This window comes from Verruconis gallopava (assembly GCF_000836295.1).
Source record: "Verruconis gallopava strain CBS 43764 unplaced genomic scaffold supercont1.26, whole genome shotgun sequence".
NCBI classification, from domain to species: Eukaryota; Fungi; Ascomycota; class Dothideomycetes; order Venturiales; family Sympoventuriaceae; genus Verruconis; species Verruconis gallopava.
Window position 1 is genome coordinate 193,933 of NW_015622162.1, and position 25,012 is coordinate 218,944.

General features: G+C 52.1%; 10 protein-coding genes across 11 annotated transcripts; 5 read left to right on the plus strand and 5 right to left on the minus strand.

The window, feature by feature from the left end:
• Positions 1 to 33: 33 nt before the first annotated feature.
• On the plus strand, positions 34 to 3,701 carry PV09_07021 (uncharacterized protein). Its single transcript, XM_016360735.1, has 3 exons — positions 34 to 58; positions 110 to 2,911; positions 2,958 to 3,701. The coding sequence occupies exons 1-3, from the start codon at positions 41 to 43 to the stop codon at positions 3,651 to 3,653; spliced, it is 3,516 nt and encodes a 1,171-aa protein (XP_016211412.1). The 5' UTR covers positions 34 to 40; the 3' UTR covers positions 3,654 to 3,701.
• Positions 3,651 to 5,082, minus strand: PV09_07022 (uncharacterized protein). Its single transcript, XM_016360736.1, has 2 exons — positions 4,596 to 5,082; positions 3,651 to 4,528 (listed from the first exon to the last, which is right to left on the minus strand). Exons 1-2 carry the CDS (start codon positions 4,997 to 4,999, stop codon positions 3,970 to 3,972), a joined length of 963 nt encoding a protein of 320 aa, XP_016211413.1. The 5' UTR covers positions 5,000 to 5,082; the 3' UTR covers positions 3,651 to 3,969.
• A 231-nt stretch (positions 5,083 to 5,313) lies between these two features.
• On the minus strand, positions 5,314 to 7,315 carry PV09_07023 (uncharacterized protein). The gene has a single exon (XM_016360737.1). The coding sequence runs from the start codon at positions 6,967 to 6,969 to the stop codon at positions 5,716 to 5,718; it is 1,254 nt and encodes a 417-aa protein (XP_016211414.1). The 5' UTR covers positions 6,970 to 7,315; the 3' UTR covers positions 5,314 to 5,715.
• A 1,664-nt stretch (positions 7,316 to 8,979) lies between these two features.
• Positions 8,980 to 10,774, minus strand: PV09_07024 (uncharacterized protein). Its single transcript, XM_016360738.1, has 3 exons — positions 10,470 to 10,774; positions 10,346 to 10,419; positions 8,980 to 10,219 (listed from the first exon to the last, which is right to left on the minus strand). Exons 1-3 carry the CDS (start codon positions 10,577 to 10,579, stop codon positions 9,177 to 9,179), a joined length of 1,227 nt encoding a protein of 408 aa, XP_016211415.1. The 5' UTR covers positions 10,580 to 10,774; the 3' UTR covers positions 8,980 to 9,176.
• A 134-nt stretch (positions 10,775 to 10,908) lies between these two features.
• PV09_07025 (uncharacterized protein) lies at positions 10,909 to 14,040 on the plus strand. The gene has a single exon (XM_016360739.1). It carries the CDS (start codon positions 11,036 to 11,038, stop codon positions 13,295 to 13,297), a length of 2,262 nt encoding a protein of 753 aa, XP_016211416.1. The 5' UTR covers positions 10,909 to 11,035; the 3' UTR covers positions 13,298 to 14,040.
• Positions 14,041 to 14,065: 25 nt separating this feature from the next.
• On the plus strand, positions 14,066 to 16,800 carry PV09_07026 (uncharacterized protein). Its single transcript, XM_016360740.1, has 8 exons — positions 14,066 to 14,310; positions 14,383 to 14,588; positions 14,647 to 14,711; positions 14,772 to 14,956; positions 15,006 to 15,375; positions 15,439 to 15,872; positions 15,930 to 16,020; positions 16,272 to 16,800. The coding sequence occupies exons 1-8, from the start codon at positions 14,118 to 14,120 to the stop codon at positions 16,342 to 16,344; spliced, it is 1,617 nt and encodes a 538-aa protein (XP_016211417.1). The 5' UTR covers positions 14,066 to 14,117; the 3' UTR covers positions 16,345 to 16,800.
• A 75-nt stretch (positions 16,801 to 16,875) lies between these two features.
• On the minus strand, positions 16,876 to 17,827 carry PV09_07027 (uncharacterized protein; the record flags this gene model as incomplete). The annotated part of the gene is made up of 4 exons (XM_016360741.1): positions 16,876 to 17,019; positions 17,079 to 17,110; positions 17,175 to 17,436; positions 17,579 to 17,827. The coding sequence occupies 4 exons, from the start codon at positions 17,825 to 17,827 to the stop codon at positions 16,876 to 16,878; spliced, it is 687 nt and encodes a 228-aa protein (XP_016211418.1).
• Positions 17,541 to 20,274, plus strand: PV09_07028. Of its 2 annotated transcripts, XM_016360743.1 has the most exons (2): positions 17,541 to 18,772; positions 18,830 to 20,274. In XM_016360743.1, exons 1-2 carry the CDS (start codon positions 18,043 to 18,045, stop codon positions 19,159 to 19,161), a joined length of 1,062 nt encoding a protein of 353 aa, XP_016211420.1. In that variant the 5' UTR covers positions 17,541 to 18,042; the 3' UTR covers positions 19,162 to 20,274. The 2 variants fall into 2 exon arrangements, with proteins under 2 accessions (XP_016211420.1, XP_016211419.1); XM_016360742.1 differs by having other exon boundaries at positions 17,541 to 20,274.
• Positions 20,275 to 20,478: 204 nt separating this feature from the next.
• Positions 20,479 to 22,970, minus strand: PV09_07029 (uncharacterized protein; the record flags this gene model as incomplete). Its single annotated transcript, XM_016360744.1, has 4 exons — positions 20,479 to 21,128; positions 21,176 to 21,613; positions 21,661 to 22,267; positions 22,323 to 22,970. The coding sequence occupies 4 exons, from the start codon at positions 22,968 to 22,970 to the stop codon at positions 20,479 to 20,481; spliced, it is 2,343 nt and encodes a 780-aa protein (XP_016211421.1).
• A 714-nt stretch (positions 22,971 to 23,684) lies between these two features.
• Positions 23,685 to 24,971, plus strand: PV09_07030 (uncharacterized protein; the record flags this gene model as incomplete). The annotated part of the gene is made up of 5 exons (XM_016360745.1): positions 23,685 to 23,819; positions 23,874 to 24,139; positions 24,239 to 24,346; positions 24,439 to 24,544; positions 24,601 to 24,971. 5 exons carry the CDS (start codon positions 23,685 to 23,687, stop codon positions 24,964 to 24,966), a joined length of 981 nt encoding a protein of 326 aa, XP_016211422.1. The 3' UTR covers positions 24,967 to 24,971.
• Positions 24,972 to 25,012: the final 41 nt, after the last annotated feature.

The window sequence follows — 25,012 nt, forward strand, 5'->3', positions numbered from 1 at the left end:
TTTCTTAGCAATGTGAACTTGCGAACATAAAGCCTCTCCAATGTCGCCGCAATATGAAGTTAGTAGAGCTCAAACTGAATGTTATAGGAAAATGGCTAAATGACCACAGAATGAGACTGCGCAGGTACCGGTGACCGCGCTCTCGTCACCTTGGCAGGACACTGTATTCGTTGGCCAAGGACCGTACTTGAAGATCTACAGCCGTGACTCAGCTCAGCTGCTTGCGAAGCAACGCCTCTTCAAGAGGCAAGCCATCCATGGTTTCGCACATTGCTTTCTCGTCGAAGATTCAAAATTGCTTCTTATCGCGTGGGGAGGCCGATGTATTTGCCATTGCGAAGTCACGCGTGAGAAGAACAGAAAGTTCTCCCGAGGAGTGGTGCTGAATATCGAAAACCAAAAAACCGTCAAGACGACAGATTGGCTATTCGACGTCAGTTTTCGTCCCCGCGTGACTGATGGATTACGCGGCACAAGAGGCGCCGTCCTTGTCACGGCCCACAATGAGCTCCTGGAGTTAGTCATCGAAGCTGATAGAGTGGGAGACGGTGGAAGCTCTGGAGGCTCAGAGATGAGATCCTTATTTCTTGGGCCCCGCTGTGGGTTATATTCAGCCACTTTGAAATGGCTCTCGACGGATCAACTTTTGGTCGCTTCAGGAACTGCTTTCGGCGAAATCGTGATATGGTCACTTTGTTTGATGGAAGACGACATGCAAGCATTGCGACATTTCGTGTTCACTGGCCATGAGGGCTCGATTTTCGGCGTAAGAATATCGGACGAGCTAGTTCAAGATGACGAAAACAAACTGAGGCTACTGGCGAGCTGTAGTGATGACCGCACGATCCGAGTCTGGGATATTTCTGATCTGACGGGGGGAGTCAAATTAGAACATGAAAATACGTTAAATGAATACAGGGACCCGTTACGGACCACCGGATTCCTCAATTACGTTTCTGCAGAGGCAGAGGCTGCGTCAAAAGACCTTTGTATCGCATCGGCAACAGGTCATCTATCAAGAATCTGGGACATTCGGTTCTCGGCTCATAGCAATGCTGCGAGTGATGGCAGAACAATCTGCAGCATAATTTCGGTGGGTGAAGACGCGACTTGCCAAACATGGAGCCTTGCGAAACTTGGTAAAAATAAAACTTATACTTTGAGTAATATCACAAGTAACGACTATCATTCCGGAAAGAATATATGGTCCTTAAATTTAGGTGGCGGTGTTGTTGATTCTTTTCTATTGACTGGGGGTTCAGACGGTCAGGTTGTAGAGCATTTGTCCTCACTCGTGGGATCTGGATCTCGGCTGCATCTTTCATTCAGTGAATGGAGCATTGAACAGGTTCTGAACGCACTTGAGGCTTCAGGTCATCCGGGAAATACCGTGCAAGCGATTAAATCGTCAAATGCAGGAACAAAGAGAGACTGTTTTCGCAGTTTTTCCCCTGTAGGCAAGAACCAACTCCTCTTGACCACTAACAGCGGATTGGTTCTTCTGGCAACGAGCGCGGAGAACGATAAGTGGACATGGAAGTATATTGCTGCATACGATGGACTCGTGGGATATTCTGTGTCATGTCGGCTCCTGGCCGAACCATTTGAGTACGTTCTCTTTGGTGACGCGCGAGGTAACATCTATTACTACCACTCGTTTTTTGAAGAGCTCAAAATCCTCACAAACATCAATGGTAAAATTACAAATCTCATGGCCGACATCCTTCCTCAGAAGACTCACGAATACATGAGCATCGTGGCCTCTAGACAGGGTGGACTTCCACCTGTCCAACTTCGTGTTAACCTAGGAACTGGGGGAACTCTTACCTTGTCAACATTGCGAGTTTTTGCAAGATGGACTCAAGATTTCCCAGCAATTACAAGTGCTGTCATTGCCTCTTATAATTCTTCTGAACAAGGTCTGATTTTAGGCTGTCGAAATGGCTCAATCTATTCCTTCAGCAGAGTCGAATCTGAAAGCGACAAGAATTTTGAATTCGAGATGAGACATGCACACGGAAATGATGCCGTTACAGCAATGGTGTGGATGCCGCACAGAGGGCCTCAAGATAAGATTTGGGACCCATCTTTCGGTTGGCTGTTCTCCGTGGGAAGGGACGGTACACTGGCAGTGCACCATTTCAAAGGATATTATACCGGACCTGTTTTGGTCCACAAATTATCACTTTCCTTTGGACCGAACTTGGAGGGGATGTCCGTCGACGACCAGACTGCGGACGTGCATGTCTGGGGGTTCACAAGTAAATATTTTGTCTGCCAAAACGTGTCTGCAAACCAAGATATACTCAAGATAGAATGCGGCGGAGCGCATCGAATATGGGATTTTGCGCCTCCCGAGACGTTAGCCGATGGCGTGGCCAGCGGACTTTTCGCATGGGTGAAAGCAATGAAACTCCACATCGCCAAAGTCAAAGGTTCTAGCCATAAAGTCATACAAAGCGGTAACCACGGTAGAGAAATCAAGGCGTGTGCAATAGCTCCGAATAGCATATCTCATTGCCTTGGCCCTTTGGTTGCAACCGGTGCTGAAGATACCAATATCAACATCTCCTACTACGCCGACTGGCATGGCGCACAAAGAGAATTGAAGCGATTGGCCGTGCTTCGCAAGCATGTGACGGGAATTCAATCGTTGCACTGGTCCGATGATGGCCGCTTCTTGTTCAGCTGCGGTGGTTTTGAAGAGTTCTACGTGTGGCACTTGACACCCGTACCAGGTGTTACCATCGGTGTCGTATGCGAGTCAAAATGCCCCTTGGACAGCGAAGATGCAGAATTGCGAATCATGGATTTCGCTGTTCGTTGCGTCATAAACGAAGAGAAAACAAAATTCGGCGACTTGCATTGGGATTTCTTGATCTCGATGGTTTACGCTGACTCAACGATAAAGGTATGGATTCCAATTGAAGCAATCTCGTTTATATTGACTCTATCAGGTCTGGAAATATTCATTCACGCGGGACAAGCTCCCAGATCGTGAGGCATGGTCTTTCATAGCTTCTGCTCAGTACACAACCGCTTGCCTGACCAACGCGTCATATTTGAGCACAGTTTCTTCAGGCTGGCCATTAGTCACTGGATGCACGGACGGCCAGCTAGGATTCTGGTCGCTTTCCGAGAGTACCAAGAAGCTTGTCTGCTATGGAATTCAATCTGTACATCAAAGCTCTGTAAAAGCGATTTCGACCGTTGAACTATCAGACTTGTCATGGCTTATCATTAGCGGAGGGGACGATAACGCTCTTGGACTCACAGTACTCAGCATCAACGACGAAACTTTTGAGTATACGACTTCATCTCTGCTGATTCCAAGAGCGCACGCGGCTGCTGTTACTGCCGTTGGAGTTTCGAGACGAACTGAACCCTCGATCCAGGATAAAGATTTTTGCGTTGAATTCATCACGGCAAGTAACGACCAAATCATCAAGCTCTGGAACATCAAGATAGACATTAGAAGACCAGGCATTAAGGGTATTCATGTCATGAAAGGAGGCAAATATGCATCCTCAGTTGCTGACATATCCTCTCTTGCAGTGTTTCCTCAAAGAGGCAGACTTGAGAATGCTGGAGGGAAGGTTTTAGTATGCGGTGTTGGCCTAGAGATTTGGTCCAAAAGTAGAGAATATAAGTGAATCGAGCAGACGTGGACAGACTTTTGGATCTGCCAAATATCATTATTTTGCGTCATCTCATTTTTGCGCGACTACTAGCTGAACGTCTCTCTTGTTCGCTTTGTCGCGTGCTTTGGCTCGGATAAAAGGTCTTTCCCGTGCTCAATATTACCCCAGACATGCTTAACGCTATACACGGCAGCGCGAGGCAACGAATGTGCTTTCTTACGGCCGCAAAAGTTTCAGGGTCAAGGCGGGAAGAGATTCGCCCTTTTCTCGCGCGCCTGCGTCGGGCAGAAATGGTGCAGTCCACCATAGTTACGCCTTGATCTCAACGTCACTCTGTGAGGGTCAGTAAACTATCTCGCACGTTAGATATCGCTCCTTCTTCCAGCAAAACAAGAGCCTTCGTGATCCACTCTCTCATGTCGGCCGGTTTGCAGGCAGCGTAGAAGTTATCCAGGAGGTCGTATTCTTCCTGTCTCCAGAGGTGACGTCTCACGTGAGGTGGGTACTCGTTTTCGTCCAAGTCCACGGGCTTCAGCCACCTCAGGATGACAAGGATATCTTCCACGTTGGAGAGCCCAGCGAGAGGCGAGAGAAGCCGCTTCTCAAAGTCGCGATTCCGGGTCCACGCCTTGGAGTAGGGGGTGTCTACGTTGAGGTAGAGGACCTTAAGGCGCGACATCTTGGCCACGACGCGCCACATGCGCTTCCACTGCCTCCGGTTGGAGAACACGATGTTCGTGTCTCCGATGGTCTCGTCCAGGATGAGGATCCTGATCTGTTCGAGGCGCTGGGGAAGCACACGCCACGACGAGAGAGACCAGTTCGTGAAGGGATTCCGGAAGTAGAATATGTTGTTTGCGTAGAGCGTGTCGATCGATTCCGAGTAGCTGCGTGTTCGCGTTAATGCATTTCTCTCTTTTCGAAAGGGTCGTCACAGGGTTGGGTTTGACGGACATCTGTCGGCATGTGACAAGCAGGCTTAGGATGTTCGTCTTTCTGTTCGGCTGCCAGCCCCAGGGCCGCAATCCTCTCCTCTCTCCGCCAGGTCTCTCGTACGGCGGCCACGGGTCCGACCGGTCTCCGATTCTGTTCCCGCTGATGTCGTGCGCGACGCACTTGCCGCCGAGCACGATGCGGTAAATCTGCTGCCGCAGCTCCAGCGGCAGACGGAACAGGACGCAGTCCACCTGGAGGACGGTCTTTTGCTTCACCCTTTTCAGCCCGACCCTCTGCGGTGCTTCCAGGGGCAGAGTCAAGGCTCTGGCTCGGTTGGCAGGCTTCGGGGGCTTACTGGCTTCGACATCCTCCGCGGACTTGATCGAGCTCTGTCGCGAGAATGTCGTGACCAGTTTCTCCATGTGTCGCAAACTCAATGAGTGGAACGAGGGATAAAATAAACATGCCAAGGTCCAAGAGTTTCCTATTGCCAGCAAAAACAGACGGGTCGTGTGCCCTGGCTCTGCGCTATGTCTATGATGTCGTAAGGTCTCATGCGACGGGTTCGAGCTAGCACCTAAAAAGGTAATTGGCCAGCCTTGTCTTGCGGTCTCACAATCTCAGTCCTTCATGCCCAACACATATCCTTTGATGATTGATGGTGCATGAAGCAGACGAATATCACATCAGCTCGGATTTGAAGAAGGCCAGCGTACATTGTAGTGAAAACGAAATGCTTATCTCCTCAATTGATACGCTAACCGGAGCTTCAACGGCTTGAAAAACTCCTTCTCGCTATGCTAAATCTTCCAATCGAACATTTAAAAAAGAGGGGGGAAAAAGAAAAAAAAATAAAAAAGAACTGCGCTTCGATCCCCCTTATTTCAGAGTAACTGAATCTGCTTTCCATCCATGTCTGCGAAAAAAAAGTTGCGCAAACGAAATTACTATGTGGAGTATCGTGCATGGTGAATACAAGCGCCGTCACGATGCAGCCTAGTCAAACTTTTTCTCGCGGCAAATATAACAATGGCCATCTTCATACTGTGCTGAAAGCTGCATACGAGTGAGACGGGATTCGAAAAAAAAATTCCATCAAATGCCAGCCGTATTCTGGTGTCGCTACAACGTACTGTCACTACTTCTTCCCCTTAGTTGTGTCGATCTTTTCCTTTACTTTGGAAGCCGAGCTAGCTGTCGGACGCATCATGCGCTCAAGGAAAGTCGAAGGTGCCGTCGGCGATTTCGGCGGAGGCGATTTGTTCTCCGTCGCAGCGGGGGGGTGTGCGGCTTGCTTCGGTCGAGTCTGCTTTGGGGGGTGCGCAGCACGTATCGAGGGACGTCTAGACGCTGTGCTGATGGTGGATGAGCGTCGGCTGAGAGTTCGCTGACTAGGAGGAGAATCGCCATGCTTGGCGGCCGACGAAGCCGTTGGTGCGATGAGATGCGCGGGCAGTTTGACCGGCCTGGTAGGGGAACGCGGCTTGGGCTTCACAAAACCTCCTGTTGTAACCGTGCCTGACGAGACCCTTGAGCTTGTTCGCCCTGGGCGTTCTGTCCCAGTCTTCTTGGGCGTCTCTTGCACGGGTTTTGGTTGTGCCTTCTCAGCTACCTCTGGCTGGGCGGTTGTTGAGGCTGGTGCTGAGGCTGGCGCCGAAGCTTGAGCAGGTTTTGCTTTTGGCTCGACCTTCTTCGCATCTTGGCGTTTAGCTGCCGGTGTGGGCGAGTTGGGTGGTTGTTGTGGTTGAGGTTTCTTTCCAGCAGCAGGCTGGGGAGTGCGTAAATTCTCGGCAAGATTACGTATGACTCGTGGGGAGGTGCTGAAAGGAGACGTTTGGTCCTTCGCTGGCTGACCGGCGGGAGCAGCAGGAGCGGCAGGAGGGGAACTATCCAACGCCTGTGTCTCTGGCCGTGACTCGCTCGTCGCCCTGCTCACGCTCGTGCTTGTGACGGACGGCACCGTGATAGCCTCCGCAGACGTATCCAGCTGCTTCTCGGCTGCTGTGAAGGGAGTCGGGGCTTCGCTGACAATGGCATTCTCCGGCACTACCTCTGCCACACTGCTATTTGACTTGCGCAGCTCCAGCTCGTGAGATACCGTCTTCTTCATCTCGCTCAATGCCTCGGCATCACTTGGGCGGCTCTCGTTCAATGAGAAGCTTTCCCGACGATGAGTATCCGAGTCTCCCCTCTGCTCTGGTGTGTCATTCCGAATCCGCTTGATGGGCTCAACCGAGACGAAGCTGGTTCGGACCTTGGAGAGCGGCCTGCTGGAATCATCGTTGCTACGAGCGCTGGGCGATCGGCCGCGGACGTCTGGGGAAGCCGGCTGGCTGTTGTTCTCGAACATTGCCCGTAGGTTGCGGACACCGCCGCCGGTGCCGTTGGACATGATGTGCGTGGAGCACGCCGCTACGGTTTGATGATGACCGGCTGCTTCCTGCAACGGTGGACTGATCGAAGTTACCTCCAGCAGCTTATGCAGTCTGTGCAATCGATTGTGGCCACGGCAGGGGTCGAAAAGGCGGAGGAGACGATGATCGGCGGCGGATGGGAAAGAAGTCGGCGTTCAGAAGACGACGCGGCGCTAGGACACGAGTGCAGTGAAACAGCAGTCTAGAGGAGAATTTGGTCACAAAAGTCTCGGAGTCAAATGAAAGTGAAGGGGAGTGTTGTTGTTTGAGGCAATGGTGCAACCTGGTTACCACGTTATGCAAGTCCGCCGTTAAGTTACGCAGGGAGTCTTTCCGGCCAGCACGTCCCTGGGTGGTTTCGGGAACTTAAACACGACCTCATTCCATCAGCTCTCGTCTGATTATCCGTTCCTTGGGCCTTGTTCACACCCTCTGGCCCCGTTTGAAAGCGCGTGTGCGATCCAAGGCAGACGTATAGTCCTCATTGGTGCCCTGGATCATGCTTGAGGGCGTCCCGTATGCTCGTACACTGTCGATATCCCCCGCGGACCACCCTGGCCAGTCACATTTGACTTGACGACCTGCTGCTAATTAGCTCGATTGTTGTGGTTCGATATGATTCGATATAGTGCAGGAAATCGTTGCTTAAGATGGGTCAAGTGTCAGAGTAGGGCAGTGTCTTCATTAGCATGCTGCAGCTCCAGGCGAATGACTGCACACAGGCGACTTCACCGACTATGTATAATCGTATACTCAAGAGAGCAGGTCAAAGGGAAGCTTGAACATCAATAGTCATTCGCGTACGCATGCCGTTGAAATATCGCACCCGTCTATGTGGGAACTCGAAGTGTGGACAGGATTTCAAACAAATGCAATGGAAGTAATGCTTCAAGAGAGGAGAACGTTGAAAGCAAAGATAGTAACATGGCGTCGGACCTTCATCGTAACTCAAATCTACGGTCCGGAGACTCGTAATCCATTTTATACTGGTGGCTCAGAAAGAGCTTGGTGTTGAGTGGTGAGGGAAGCAAAGTGATGCCTTTGGATAAATCGATTTCTTGCCTAGATATTTCGTGCTGGACTTACTCTATCGTTTGTTGAGTCGGCACCACTAGGGTATTACCAAGTTGCGTGAGCCTGGCAAAAAGTCAAATAAAACAAAAAGTTAAAGCGTAGAACACAATGCTCTACTCTTTGTTAACAGGAGAAGAAGAAGGCTTGTCCGGACCATTAGAGCAACACGCCATTATCACTCCAAGCAATCTCATGGCAATCATGCCTAGCTACTACGTTGCTTGACCAACAGCGAAGAAAAAATGTTTCAAGTCGAATGGTCAAAGTGGCAAAAAAGTTGCTCCCCAACTTCTGATCAGGCGGTCTCTGTACTCGATTCGATTCGAACATGCGTTTTGAGCCTTGCGCGAGAGGCGGCCTTGATCCCGTTTCGACATGGTGACTACTCAGGTTGGACGCTTACGCTTAGCACCGGCTAGCATTGCTGATGAGGTTGCCAACTGAGGTGTACACCACCCGCTCCGCACGTGGTAGAGAATTGCATGATTTCGAAATATAAAGTGCAAGGGACAACTTCACAGAGCAAGTTCGACTCTTGCTCCCGGCTTTGGATTTAAGTAATTCTTGTCTCCGTGGCAACGGGGCCGTCACATCTCTGGGAGACTCTCTAGACATCCTAGTCCTTCCTACGTCAGCGCAGCCAGCAGCTTGCGTTGGCGTTCGTGCTGCTCCAAGCCTCAGTAGCGCCATCGTGTGCATAATAGGTAGGCTGCTGCTGTGATACCATTCTGTTCTTAAAAAAGTTCCACAGGTGGCGATAACGCGGATAACAAAGCGATCCTCCCTTCACTTGCGAATGGAACACGTGACATAAGAATATGGCTTGCTCACTGGCAGGCTGCTTTAGAACCTTGAAAAGACAGCAAATCTCACCGAAGAAAATACAATAGCGGGTTCCATAATCATATTTTCTGATATGCGTCCATTATGTTGACGTGCCATCTCAGATCTTGGTTATGAACATCTCTAACTGAGTCGTTTTAAATCCCTTTTGTAGCGGTGGCATGTACTTTGATTCTCAAACCGGGTGACTCGGTAAAATTCTTCTCTAAGGTATCTAAACATCGCTTCTACATCCCTGATAGGCACTTTCGCCAAATAAAGGTGGTCTTCACAAACCAAACGCTCGCATCACAGCCAGAGCAACAGGCACATCAGCAACAATCCTATTATGCCCTCCGCTCATCAACAACTGCCACTCAACCTTCACCTTATCGTGCCAACGCGCTACCTTTTTGATTGTCTCGCCCCATTCCCCGGTTGCTTCAACCGACACATCTGCTGCGGCTTTCATCGCCGCAACGCAGCTCTCGAAATTGTCCTGGCCCATGCGCCAATTGACGTCGAAATCGTTTGCTGCATGCAGGATCTGCAAGTTAAGATGGTGCTCATTCTTGATAGCGGAGGACACAAGCGCAGCAAGCCGATCGCCCGTGTTCCAGCTCTCATGGATAAAACGCAGGAGCACAGATTGGATGTAGGGATATACGCGAAGCGGTGAGAGCACGGGAATTAGTCCCGCGAATCGATACACTTTCAGGAGCTTGACCAGCGATGGGAATGACGCCGCGAGCACGACGCCGCTGAATGCAACAGGTTCTCGATCCTTGCTGAGCAGAGTAGAGTCATCCGTGAAGTTGATGTCCGTTTCCGCGCTGGGCAGCAGGGCCGCGGATGCAGTCGGATCGGCAAAGTGCAGCGCCACAGCGGAGGCAACTTGAGTCCCCAAAGATTGACCGAGAAGCACAATGCGCTCTGGCGGTATGCCGAGCGACAGCACGTAGTTGACCAGGGCCACACCGTCCGTTATCAAGCCCATCTCGGAAGGCACTCCAGTGCTGCGCCCAAATCCGCGGTAGTCGATCGTGAAAATGTGAATCTTGGAGGAGGCCGAAGTCAGCGACTTGTACGTCTGAGGGCGGTATCCGTTGGCAACGTGACCGGCGTTTCCGTGGAAATTGATCACAACACGGGCCTCCGGGTCGATCTTGAGAAGTTCGTATGCCAATGAAGTTTTGAAGGAGGTTGGAGGCCATGGTTCCTGAGATGCAATGGCCTCCTCATGCTGCGCGTAAAGGCCAATGGGAAGGATGTGCCAGGCATAGAGTTCCTCGCCATCAGTAGTGTTGAGATAGAAAGGCGTCACTTGGTGTTCTGGTTTGTGGTTAGCTCGGCAAATCTTCATTTATAGCGTGGAGGTGAAATTGCCTTGGCGAGGCAAAACAGAAAAAGAAATTACTGATTAACCAGAAAAAGAGATGAAAAGGTGCAATTTCATACTTGCGAAGCCTACACTCTCAGGCCGATCTAGGGTTTTCCAGTAGTCCGTGTGTACCTTGTGAGCATATAGTGCACTACAGAAGTTAGTGCACCGTCGTCTCCAGACGCAGAGTATATGTCATACTGTCTCTGGGCAGTTTTGTTCGTCAAGGCAAGAAGAAAGGCCGCGTATACTGCCCCAAAGCCCACTAAGGACAGGTATGCTTTCTTGAAGATTGGCTGGAGAGGGACCATGGTGATGACAGCTTTCAACGATACGGATGGAACAGAGCTTAAAAGGTCATCTTTCACGGAATACTGGCGCTTACGATGTGGCTGAGAAGACGCTATGGATGTAATGGGGAATGCCTGGCGATCGGTACGTACAGAGCAATGTTGAAACGACGTCCAAGAGGTCGAGCAGTAATGCAGGTAGAGTTGGGACCTTCGATAAGACGCGATTAGAGCCACTAATCTAGGCACCACCTGCCCTATTGGATCGGGGCTGAGGCCGCTGGGCTTCGGGGGCACTAACCCAGTAGAGAATGGGGGGAGGTCAGGTTATGCGCGGCCACTGATTCTCCATCGCATCACAATTTAACCAGCACCAAGACTTCCCAGAAGACAGCCACCTTTGAACGCGGCGTATCTCGGAGTACACGTGCTTCGAGCGTGGCAGATGGTTGCGAAAACATAGCGAGTGTCGCCAAGATGGTGGAGCTACGAGGAACGAGATCGTCGACGCGCATCAAAGCAGAGTCTGGGGTGAAGAGAAGACTCTCCGACGCCTTGGAAGCAGAAACGGCAGCGAAGACTGCAAAGGCCACGAAAACTTCCAAGACAACGAAGTCGGCGCCTAAGAATGCACCTCCGCCACGAAAACCATCGCCGGAACCGTCGCCGGAACCGCCTCTTGTGCTGCCAAACAAGCTGACGGAGAGCACGCCGCTTCCAATACTGCCGGCACCGCAACCGGAAGATCTCGACGAGAAGGAATGGCAGTCTCTAGGCGACAGTGGTGTCTTTGCTGCATCGCTGGCACGTTCACGGGCTTCGATTGTGAAGGGGGCTCTGTTCGAGAAGTTCTGGACCAAGCCCACCGCAACGAAGAAGCAGAAGGACATGACTGAGGAAGAGAAGCAACAGCTCAAAGCTGCAAAGGGTCCTACGCAGAGCAAGGTCGGACCGGTGAAGATGGTGTGCGAGCCGTTGACTTTTGAGGTTCAGCTGCTCATGATCAAAGATCAACACCAAGGGCATAAGCAAGGCCAGCTACCTCCGGACAAAATGCATCTGATATATGGGACACCGCATCGCAATACTCCTGCATATACTGCTCCGTACAGACCGCCAGCAGCGCACCAGCAGCCCATATATACGTCTCCAAGGCCTGCGCATATTTCGCCAAGTCCTGGACACCCACGACCGCAGGGAATTCCAGCACAGCCAACCGCAAGGCCGCCTCCGCCTCCTCCGCCTACACAGGCGCGACAGCAGCCGACAGCGTCGACGCCGACAGCAAAGCCTTCGCCTGCTCCACCACGGTCCTCAGGATCTGGTGGTAATTCTCAAGCACCAGATCCGGTCATCCACGCGCTCGCGCAGCGAGCAAGTGCGAATCCAGAGCTCAAGGCTGTGATGAAGATTGTTGCTACAGGATTGGCGTCACAGCAGCAGCTCCAGTACTTTCAGAAGCATATCGATGAGCTAACGGAGCTTGTCCGGCAGCGTCAAGAGCAGGAGGCACGTTCGAGAGGGCCTGCAGCAGTTCAAACTCATGCACCCGCTCCGAAGCTTCCAACGACAACACAACCTAGGTCGGCACCATCTACACCAGCGTCATCACAGCCTGCCAATCGAACGGTTCCAACACCGAATCCAACCCAAAACCAATCCAAAGCACCGGCGCCAGCGCTGACGACGTCATCGGCAACATCACCAGCAGCGACACCTCCAATCAGACCTCCAACGGCGGCTGCACCGGCATCAGCACCGGCACCTGCACCGGCACCTACACATGCGCCGGCGTCAGCGACAACCTCAATCATAGCACCAACACATGCACCGCCCTCGACATCGTCAAACTCTTTGACAACTGCACCCCCAACAATGACTCCGATGATTCCTGCAACAACCTCAACATCGAAGCCATCACCATCACCAGCGCCAACCCCCACATCGTCTACAACACCAGCGTCGATACCGGCACCTCAAACGGTATCTCAAACAGGACCTCCACCGACGTCAGCACCAATGCCGACGAGATCGCCAGCGCCAGCGCCAGCGCCAGCTCCTAACACGTCCACTGCATCAACGACAGCACCGATACAACCTCCAGCTCCAGCTTCGGCTCCGGTGCCAACACGAGCACCAGCCCCAATTCCAGCGCATGCTCCTTCATCAGCACCGAGTCAACGTCCAGGTCAGATGATGCCAACCCAATCGCCTTCACAGGGCATCATGTCAACAGCACCATCCGCCCAGGCACCGCGACATACGGTGACGCACCATCACCAGCAGTACCCCGTGCAGCAGTATCGTTACCAGCCGACTCCACCCCCTGCCCCCCGTCCTAAAATGGTGACCACAGCAACCCCTCTGCACATACTCATCCAGTTTTCCGAGAACCCGAATGAGCGGTTCCTCTTTCCCAAGAACAGCATCCTCGAGTACAACGCGACGCTGACCGAAGTCACCGTTTCGTTCGTTGTTGTTAAAAAAGGCCAGGGCAAGAAAAATCCCGACAGCAGGGCGCAGAAAGGCGAGGAAGAGACGGAAAAAGAGTATTGGACGCCCGTTACGTTGACCTTCAAAGGCGACGCTCCGACATTGAGCGTGCTGGGCAGGGTGGCAGAACCGTTTGAGGTGGCGCGGAGGGCAATCGAGGATGTCATGATCAGGTGTGAAAGAGCGGACGAAGGCTTCCTTGCGTTCAGATTACCGAAGGAGCCAAAGGTCATAGAGGCGGGTTGAGCGAAGCAAGCTACTGTGGGACGATGAACGGCGTACAAAGGACCGACACGAGGCGCATGAATTCGCACCTCGACTCCTGCGTGGGCGAGGAGAACATGGCTCTATGTGCTTGACGTCCCGTCGCGATATCCATTAGGTCACGTGATGCATACATGTACATGAGCGGAAGCAGTGACGCGACGCGAACCAGATGCGTTATGCGTAATACATGCCTTTACTTAGCTCCCAGTGTCTTCTCGCACAAAACCGTCATCCAAGCTCAGGTTCCGGTAAACCATCGGCGGCGCCACAGCTGATCCGCGTCAACGACCATGTCGCTCGCATGACGCGGTGGCGCGAGCTGTCAGCACACTGTTCCTGAACAAGCAGGTCCTCAACACCTGCGTCGCCTATCCATCCGCCGCTCCCGCTCTCCACACCATGCGATTGCCTTGACATCGTCCTTGCAATCGGTCCTTGGCACCTCTCGCGAAGCTCGTACAAGCTCTTCTTGCCACTATCTCGATTGGCGGCCTTACTCCATTCGACGTCGAATGTCCAGTGGGACGGTTACATTGCGTGGGAGCTTGCCCCCGGTGTCGTGTGGTTGGAGAGCTTGCGGAGAAGAGCAAGGAAAGATGGTTCGTGTTCAAAGCGACGATAGCGTCCCGCTGCCGGCGATGGTGTCCTCTGAGGCCCCGGGACGCAATGCGATCGCGTGTGTACCTACGAAAATGCAGTTTAAAGAATCAGCTTGCCCTGCCTGCAGAGGCTGGCGCTTCTCAACGTCTCTCTCTTTCTTTATTCTCAAACTGCTCTCCCGTGCTGAGGCTCCGCAGTCATGGCGCGCCCTCAATTGATCTCTCATCTGTCCTTCGTCGTGCTCCTCCTAGTTTCGACTCTGTCGTCGGCCAAGTCGCTGCGTAGTCGCCAACTCGCGGCCGAGCTCCAGGCGCAGAATGCGCCAAAGCAGCAGCTGTCCAGGCGCGCGAGCAACACGTCGGACTTTCGCTTCTACAACAACAACACTGCCCGTGAATACCACTCTTCCCTGGGCCCTTTGCCCCTCCTCTTCCCCTGACGTGAAAGCTCACCGTGGTCCACAGCATACAATGTTGAGTCGCTGCCGCTCATCGACTTCGATATCGGCGAGTTCTACAGCGGGATGATGCCTGTAAATGACTCCCTCGACGCCGCCATGTTTTTTATTTTCCAGCCCCGAGTCGGGGATCCGGTCGACGAGATCACGATCTGGTTCAATGGCGGACCTGGCTGCAGCAGCTTGGAAGGCTTCCTGCAAGAGAACGGCATGGTATAGCATTGCGGTCGCATCATCTCGCTCGAGAGCCTGCTAATTCCTTTCTCATTAGTTTCAATGGGCGTGGGGTATGTACAACGCCGAGATAAATCCTTACTCGTGGCCCAATTTGACGAAGTAAGTTCAGGCGGATCGAGCTACGAGAAACAAAGAACTGACTGACTTGTTCGCCCCAAGTATGCTGTGGGTTGAATACCCGCTTGGCGTCGGCTACTCTGGAGACTACTCTCCTACGGCAACCACCGAGGAAGAGATCGCGCAAGACTTCTTGGGCTTTTTCAAGAACTTTCAAGACACGTTCGGAATTAAGAATTTCAAAATCTACGTCACTGGAGAGTCATACGCAGGCCGCTATGTGCCTTGTAAGTCAGGGCCGCACACAAGGGGGCCACATGTGCTAATTGCGTGGAGATGTCGCGGACGCCATGATCGCGGAGAACGACTCGACCTACTTCAACGTATCTGGTGCTCTAATCTATGATCCGGAAATCAGCAACGACTACGTGCAACTTGCGGTTCCGATCGTGCCATTCGTTTACAAGTACAACGACTTCCTAAACTACAACGACACGTTTATGGCGCAGCTCGCGGATCTACACGAGGTATGTGGATACGCTGACTTCATCAAGAAGTATTACACCTTTCCACCGTCCGGGCCGCAACCTCCGAATCTTAGTTTCAACTCAAGCGGACCCGAAGGGGTGGACTGCGATCTCTGGCATATGGCGTACAAGGAGGCGTACAAGGTCAACAACTGCTTTAACGTGTACGAGATCAACATGTTCGTGTCCCAGCCTCTCTTTTTTACCGTGTCGACATATATGCTGATGAAAGCGGCTTCAAGCCAATGTCCACTCATGTTCGACCCTCTTGGCTTCCCGTCCGATATTGAGTATCTGGCTCCAGGCTTCGGCGATCACGTCTACTTCGATCGGGACGACGTCAAAGCGGCGCTGCATGCGCCAAACACCACGTGGGCGGAGTGCAACGGCAATGCGTTCAACTCATCCGCAGCGCCAAACACATCGTATGGAGACACGTCGGCGGATTCCATTGCCTATGTGCTACCTCGCGTCATCGAGACGACGCAGCGCGTGCTCATCGCGTCGGGTGACTACGACATGGAGCTGCCCACGCTCGGAACCATGCTAGCTATCCAGAACATGACGTGGGGCGGCAAGATGGGGTTCCAGGTGGCGCCGAGCGAGGAGATCAACCTGCAGCTAGAGGATCTGGCTCTCGTGCAGATCTACAATCAGAGCGGGCTGGAGGGCTATGGTGCGTAGCGCGTTGCTCGACGCCCTTGGGAAGGACACTCACTGACGCTAATCGCAGACGGGTATCCCGGCAGTGGCCAGGGCATCATGGGAACTCAACACTTTGAGCGAGGGCTGATGTGGGCGACGACAAGACAGAGTGGGCACATGTGGTGCGTAATACTAACTGGGCTTTGTGCAGATCAAATGCTAACTTTCGCTTGCAGAGTCTGCTTTTAGTTCTCTCTCTCTCTCTCTCTCTGTTTTTTTTTTTCTCTTCCCTTTCTCGTTCATTTCAAGCAGCATGAATAGCTCTCAAGACGTTGTGAGCTAGGATATCTCGCGAGAGTCCTTGATGCCCTGTCCTTGAACACCTCTTTCTTCCCCTGGGAAGCAAGACACATGACTAATGAATTCGCAGGCAACCTCAATTTCAGCCAAGGGCGAGCTATCGGCATCTCCAGTGGCTCCTGGGTCATATCGAGAAGCTATAAGCAGTCTGTGGGAATGAGGCTAAAAAGGTGGTTACACGCATTATGTGCTGTCTGGCGTGAAGAAAATTTGTCAATAAGCAATGGCTCAGCTTAGAGCCTACGAAGTGTATGTCAAAACGCGTCTTTCAAGCACACGACGTTGTTGTTGCGGCACCTTTCAGTGATCTCTTTGCTCAAGCCGTCTTGTCCTCTCGGATTCCCACCGCTACGCTCGGGTCGCTAGGTTAAAATGATTGTCATTCAACGAGAGCAAGAACGGTGGAGGAGAAAAGTTTGGGAGGTAGGAAAGTCGTGTAGCGAAGGAGCTGACGAGATCTTTCTGGCTGTTCAACTCTTTTTCTTTGGTGAACTGCCTGGGTCCCATGAACAACATTGTCATAGACTAGCGTTTCCATCGTGTCTTTCGTAACTATCCAGGCACCAGTGGAAGCCTCTCCGTCCGAACGCCTTTATGCCCAGGGTATCATGATTCAATAGCTGTTCCCGCACTACGCAATGTCATTCCAACTAGACGAACCGTTTCATTTGCTCTCAAACACCCTTCTCCTTCCACACTGGTCGAACCGCAGTCAGCTCCATGTCAACATCGTGCGAATGGCGGGTCGCCTTACCCTGACGGCACATGGGACACTTTTCCTGGCTCTGTTCCTGCGCGACCCATGCGATAATGCAATGCTGTGAGCCTATGTCAGTGGGAGTCTGATCCCAGACGCGGGGGCGTTTGAATAGCTCACCATGTGGAACGAATGACTGCATTCGCCCATCACTGCAACCCGTCAGCCAAGCACCACGTCGAGCTCGGAAGCGAGAGCTTCGAGGAACGGCCTTACACAGCGGACACTCGTCGCCGGGGAACTTGCACTTGGAGCACGTGCTGTCGTACGGGTTTCGACAGATGCCGCACACGTCCTCGTCCGGCATGTCCCACCGCCAGGCGGCGACTGCGTTCCAGGTTTTGATCTTCACCTTCATGGGTGCTCGATGCCGGCCAGCTTTCGGCCGCGCTTGATCTGTCGAAGGGCACTGCGGCTTGTCGGACGGGCGTCGCGGGTGTTTTCCTGCTGGCGGCCAAAGACGGGGCCAGAGGTGGATCTGGTGGCGGCGCGTGAGCACGTGCGTCACGGTTGTCTATGCCCTTCACGTCGGCGCCGCCTGGAAGAAGCAATTAGAACGGCGACGCGGGCTCATCCACCAACAAAAAAAAAAAAAAAAAAAATTGGCCCGGAGTACGGACGGGCTTGCGACTCCATCCTTCTTCCCGGAGCCCCTCACGGTGATGGTCCGCAGGATTGCGAGCGATTCCGACTTGTTCCTTTGCATCAGCAGCTTTTCGGCCTCGATCTGGACAGTGTAGAGGCGGGGAGCTCGTGCTTGGTGCGTCTATCTGCAGCCCAAAGGGCATCTCATCGCCACCCGTCCTTCTCCCTATCTCTCCTGTCCTCTCGACGCCGTCGACAGCGGCATACAGCTGGCAGGCAGCCATTTTGAGCCGCCTGATAATACAGCACGAGCAATTGACACCTTAATCCGGCGGATTATTGCAGGGAACCCCTCACCCAAGACGGCCGCGCTCCCCCCTCGCTATCTCCCTCAACTCTTTCGAGCCGATAGGCATCTCCGTTGCCTCGCTGCTTAAAGAGCCCATTGGGCGAGTGGCCGTCCACTACACCATACGAAACACAGTTTCAGCGCCCAACGATGCGTCTTCCCGCGTCGCGGCCATTCATCCGGCCGCCCACGTGCGCATCTCGCTTCGTCCTCACGCCACAGCGCCGGTGGAGATCAGAAGAGTCGCCGCAGTACAGTCTGAACAACTACCTCGTCACGCCGCACGAGCTCGACCTCGCCCTCAAGAAGAATGTGCACTCCAAGCTCTCCACCGCGCCGAGAATCATCCCGCTGTGTGCGTCGTGGTACATGCCCAACGACCCGAAGAAGAGGACGGGACTTCAAGCATTCAAAGAGAGCCGCATTCCCCGCGCGCGATTCTTCGACTTGGACGCCATCAAGGATGACCAGAGTCCGTATCCGCACATGTTGCCTACGCCGGAGCGATTCGCCGAAGCGATGGGAGAGCTGGGCATCCGACGCGACGACAGTGTAGTCGTGTACGACTCTTCTGATCTGGGCATCTTCTCTGCGCCACGCGTCGCCTGGACGCTGAGGGTTTTTGGACACCCCGCCGTGCATATCCTGAATAACTACAAACTTTGGGTCGATCAGGGATATCCGACCGAAAGCGGCGAGCCCCAGCCCGTGGAAGCAGTCACGTACCCCGTGCCCACGCTGGACAGCAGCAAAGTCATGACCTTTGAGGAGCTCAAGGCTAAACTGGAGAAGCGCGACGATCCAGATGCCGAGCCCCTGCAGATCTTGGACGCAAGAAGCGAGGGAAGGTGGAAGGGCAAGGAACCAGAGCCAAGACCGGGTATACCATCTCTACAGTGTCGCGAGAAGCCAGACCATGCTGCTGACCTTCACTTAGGCCTTCCGTCCGGCCACATGCCGAATAGCATCAACATACCGTTCTCAGACCTAATATCGGCTCGCACAAAGGCCTTCCTTCCGGCCGATGAGCTACGCATGTACTTTGAGCTCAAGAACGTAGATCCCAAGAAACCCATCGTCAGCTCATGCGGGACTGGTGTCACGGCCGCCGTCATCGACGCTGCCCTCACGGAAGCGGGCTACCCCGAAGAAGGAAGGCGGCTCTACGACGGCAGCTGGACGGAGTATGCGCAACGGGTGAAGCCGGAAGAGAAGCTCATCTTCAAGACTGGACCGATCAAGAAGGAGGAGGCGAATGGGAAGAAGTAATCGTAATTTGAGTGGAAAAAGATCGACACGATGCGTGGAACCTCCTGATCTTTCTCTGCTGCGGAACATGATACCCAATGCTATTGACTCTTTTTTTTTCCCCTAGCTTCCTTTTGGGTACCGATCTCTGACCTTTCCTGCAAGCAAGGTAAATTCTTTTTATTTGGCATGGCTTAAGGAACATCCCGCGCATGCAGCATGTATGAATATTGTCTGCTCACAGCAGGGCGCCTAGGGTAGCGCGAATGACACAACTCTACTCTCTACCTGTGACCGACTGCTCCATTCCGCTTTTAAGCGGAGGAAAAACTTGCATTATTTTCTTTTCAAGCACGTCATTCTGAAATGATAAGTTTTTCCAAGACCCACGAACAGGTTCAATGACACTCGCGTCATCAAGTTTGATCATTTTTGGTTTTCATCCTGAAAAGTGTGTGCAGGTATCAGTCCACATCATCCGCTCGTGGTTCTGTACTTTGCAAGATGATGACCGTATCGGACAGATTGCTTTGGAACGTTCTAAACACGTCCCGGGAGATCAGGGCATTCAGCCTTTTATTCCCTGCGAAGTCGAGTCCAACGAAGTCGTTCGCACTCCGACTTTGGAACTGGGTGAATCGATCAGGACAGCACCGTGCAATATCGAACAACTTGAAAGCCCAAGGCCGCCCAGTTCTTGGAGAAAGGATGTGTGTGTGTGTGAGAGAGAGAGAGAGAGAGTCAAATACGAGGTGACTGCATGTAGAATTGGCAAAAGGGAGCCTGCGACGTGCGGAAGCTGCACAGGCAGCTGCAAAAGCCAGCCCCGTTCATCAGCAACTTAGATACGCGTATCGGCAACTTCGACGGGCCGTCTGAATGGAGAACGCAGAACGCCGGATAGGAGGCGTGAGATCCAATGTTCGTGTTGCTCGCCAGCACGTTACCGTTACGCCTTTCTTCAACAGCGGAAAGCTGATTGAACTGTTGCAGCTGAGTTGATCCGCTTTTATACATGGTAATTAGGACCGATGGAAAGCTTAGATTGGACTATTCATTCATGGCCATGTTTCTCGATCAGGCGAAGAGTGAGCTTTCTATAAATTGGCACAGGGGGCGGCGACGCGGACGTACTACTCATGTCCAGAGATAGGAGGCTAATGCAGAGCAGATGATTATTAGTCCTTTACAGGACAGGAGACGCAACGTTGACATAAGTTTTGACACTATGACTGCCTTCGAAATAAAGGATACCAGTGTATCACTAATCTCACCAGCTGTCCCGCTGTGTCGGGAGAGATGATAAATCTATATACATGTCTTTGCGACTCCTATGTCCTAGACTTTTCTTAGCGAACGGACAAGCGCCACGGCTGCGACCAGCGCAACAGCAGAAGCCACAATCTCCTGATAATTTAATTTGATAAGTGAAAGGATGACTTGCACGGCGGTCAAAGCTGTTTCCACAACATTCGTCGACTCGCCAGGCAATGCGCAGAGAACCGGATTTGTGACAGGGTCGGCCGCGAAGAGCGGAGCCTTCTGCAGACACTTCACTTCCGAATTTTCGGTGACAATTCGCCAAAGCAGGTTCGTGCCGTGCGCCTGAATGTCCAGCTCTTTGACCCAAAATTCATCGTAGAACCGGAAGTCCGGGAAGCCGGCGACGTCCACGCGCTTCCAAAGGAGCTCTTCAAGGGCGTTGCTTGGGTGGCAGTCCCATGGCTTGTCGACGAGCAGGCAGCGCATCATGGCGTAGCCGACGGAGAAACGATCCGAGTTCCCCATCCCGAACAAGGAGAAAAGACTGATAATCAGAGCGGATTTGGGGACAACTGTTCCAGGGAAGTATTCTTCGTCTAGCTGGACGCCAACTACGAGGTCAACGTCATCCGGCTTGTTGTACAGCCTCTTGAGATTCGCAACCATCTCAGGATCGGTTGAGAAATCTTCGAAGCGTTTGCGGATCGGAACTTCGACTGCCGGATCTGACCGATGATCAGGATATGTAAGACACGGGTGGAGAAACACGTACCTTGCTTGTTGTACTCTCTGAAGTAGGCGTTGAACGTCGGCAAGCCTTGCTCTCGCTCGTGCACAATGCTCCAAGTAACAATGTCGAAAGGCTGACCTTTGTATTTTCCCGCCGATCTGAAGTTTTCGTCAACACCGCTCTTGAACGTCGGGATGCGTGTCGACGCCATGCCACGAAGGATGTTTTCCAGACCGGCATCAATAAATCCGGACGAGTTGAAACCGGTAGAGAAAAGATTCTGGTCCCAGAGAGTGTTGTTCGCAGCATCCTTGATGGGAAAAGAGGAGATGATGAATTCGTGAAATCGATAGACGACAGCCATCTCCGCAGACACAACCATAGGTCTGCCGCCTTTGGTTACAAGCGGCCAAGGATAGACATTTGCCGCGTTGATCTCCAATGCGTTTGCACCATACATTTGTCGATACAGAGGAAACCCTTCTCGATCGTTAGCGGATCACATTGCAGAGGTTCAGCAGCTTTACCATCATCTCGAGGCCAAGGCATCTCGTTAGTCCAATAGGCCATCTGATACGAGTTTGCGATGAGCATGAACTTTGCGGACATTACGAGCCGGATTGTCTGATAGATACGCTCGTCGTCATATTCCGGATGCTGTTTTGCGAGTACCTTGCACAGCCTGTTGTGCTCTCGCAGCATGAGCGTATGAATGCCCAGCATCATCCAGTCTTCGTTTGTTCGAGGGTCTCCGCCGGCAAACAGGTCCTTGGGATCCACACCAGGCCGGCTGTTAATTGGAACGTTCATCGAGTTGAACGGAAGGTAGGAGCTCTTCGATCTTGTGCCGCGAGTTTGCAGCTCCTGAGTTAGTAGTTCTCCGCCAGAGAATGAGCGAAGACTGCGCGCAACCCCTTCGGTGCTTCCGTAAAGAGGCGATACATCCATCCAAGTTGACACCATGTTGACATTCTCTCTCGGATTACTTTTCGACACTCCAGTTCCTGGAACAGCCTCTGTTCGCCAAACACGAAGCGTTGTGTTCTTGGGAAAGTCTGGCTCATCATCGGGCATCTCGACGTCAACAAACTCTATACGAGAATCTTGACTGTACGTGATGTCGTGTACAAGAAACTGAACTGATCATGAATAAATTGCATCGCATTTTCGTCAAGAGAACTAGGCGTACCTCAACGAGTCCCAGCAAGAGCGGCGTATGTTCATAACGTATAGTCTTCTTTCTCTTGAAAAACGCGTTACTCACAGCCCGTGGGTTTGGCCCTTTCCGTGGCGCTGAAACGCCGTCTGAATAGAAATGCTGGTCATAGTCTCTTGGCTTAGCAGTACCTACAGATCCCATTTCAATTTCATTCTCCTTTAACCAGTTGCATGACCCGTCCTGAGTACGGAAATACCATTTCGCCGGGTCCGCGGTACATCGAGGATCTAATGGAAACCCGAGATGATCCAAAAGAACGTCAGCTTTCAGAGGGAAAGTATATACATCACTAAACTCAATGTGTTCTGTTTTGTTTGAAGTTGATAATAGAGCTGATGGAATGACGAGTTCGCCCAGCAGCGCATCCACTGATGTGATATGGGACGGAATTGATTTGTTGACGAAGTTGTGTTTCAGATCACCACCGGAGTCTTTATTCACAATATTACGAAGCCAGTCCACGAACAGGTCATCAGGCTGAACACGGAACTCTGGTTTAGATGGATTCGGTTGAAAATGCCCGGACACCTGCTGTTCGCCTTGAACCCGATTGTAAGGCCATTGCGTGGCGATGGAGACCGAAATGAACAGGAAAACGCCAAGGCTGAATCGTGACATGACAGATGTGAGAAGCGGAAGATGAGCTAAACGTCAAGTAGCCATAAGACGCCTTCAGATACAATATCGCGAAGGAAAGGGCGAAAGCACAGCGTAGACGAGAAGCTCGGTAAAGGACGGTGCATATTTGCGTCCTGCTATTAGGGGGCGCCACGTCGAAACGCGTCGAGGCCACGAAGCGCCCTCAGCTCGGCGTAGCTTGCGTTCTGTTAGAAGCTGCATTACGGAGATGAAAGGCATCGAGAGGTGTGCAGCCGCTATATATCTAGACGTAGATGAGAACGTAGTGGAGGCAGCCTAGAGGGTTTGTAAGTGATATACTGGGGGTTTCCCCTGCAGTGCACACATTCGCGAGGGGAAAGGATCCACAGCTCGCAGTTACCAGACCATGTCGTGAAGCGATTGGCTGGCTCATCAAGCCGTCGCTAACTTGTTCCCGAAACTTTGCCTGTTCATGCGATTCTGGCACTGTTATCAGTCAATCCGACCATGCTGTCCGTGGTTATTCCCGCCGTTGAGAAACCGAGCTGGACAGTAGTGATGTGTGCTTACGGGATACAGTGATTGCGTAGATAATAATCAGTACGCTCCGTGCATGTTGGTCGTACTTCTTCCTTCCGCTAGATCGAGAGCATCGTTAGCAGTAATCTTCACGCTATACATCAGTTCCTGAGACCCAGCCTAGTCTATAAGCGTTTAGATTGTTCGTAGAGCATGGCCAGACCATATATTCCACGACCGGAATACGATGTTGATCGTGATTTCATCGGATATGGCGAGCACCCTATAAACCCGCGTTGGCCAAACAATGCGAAAATCGCAGTGTCTTTTGTTGTCAATTATGAAGAAGTGAGACTTTTCCTTTGGAGCCAACAAAAATCATACTGATCGTTGTTGTGCAAGGGTGGGGAGCGCTCAATTATGCACGGTGATGGGCAGTCGGAGCCAAACTTGAAGGAGAATCCAACAGCGCCAGCAAAAATCAATTCGCGACACCTTCCTGGTGAATCCGAGTTCGAGTATGGAAGCCGAGTGGGATTCTGGCGTATTTTTCGCTTGTTCAACAAGCATGGGATGAAATTCACGCTGTATGCAGTTTCGCAGGCTGTGGAGGCGAATGTTGCGGTGGTTAAAAGATGCGTTGAAGAGGGACATGACATTGCAAGCCAGTAAGCTAACATTTCACATCGTTGCTGTGTTGCAGACAGGAAGTGGGATGCAGGCGTGTGTGAAGACGTCTGGACTGACTGAAACTGACCTATTCATAGTGCATATCGCTGGCTTGATTATCATGATTTTCCAGTGGAAAAAGAACGGGAGTACATCAAAACAGCAATCCTGTCTCTCAAGAGATTGAGTGGATATGCGCCCAAAGGGTAATCGTTACTCCCATTGCTATATCCCAATCCCACTTGTCTTTTCGCTGCTCCAAAGCACAACTCTATGGACACTGACGTTACACTTGAAGTTGGTACTATGGACGCCCCAGCCCTCAAAGCAAGACTTTGGTTCGCGAAGTGTACGACGAGCTTGGCGAAGAGCTTCTTTGGTATTCAGATAGCTATGCAGACGATGTAACCAACCACTCAAGCTTTTTGCTTGATGTTGAAGCGCTGACTTTACACTCTAGCTTCCGTACTGGACAGATGTCCCCACTAAACATGGTGTCAAGGGCCAGTTAATAGTTCCTTACAGTTATGACTGCAACGACTTCAAATTCTTCACACCAGGTTCCAACTTCAGCGATCCATCAAGTTTTTTGGACCACGTTAAGCGTGCCTTCAACGTACTCTACGAGGAAGGCGTGGAGGGAAGCCCGAAGATGATGACGATTGGTCTGCATTGCAGGATCATTGGCCGACCAGCAAGGTTCGATGCCTTGCGGGAGTTCGTGGAGTATATTACTGCCAAAGATGGAGTGTGGGTTGCAACGAGGACAGAAATCGCTGAAGCATTCACGAAGAATTATCCGTACAAAGCGGGCCAACTGGCGTGATTTATGGCTATGCAAACAGGTCTTCCTGCAATTATGTTGAACAGAT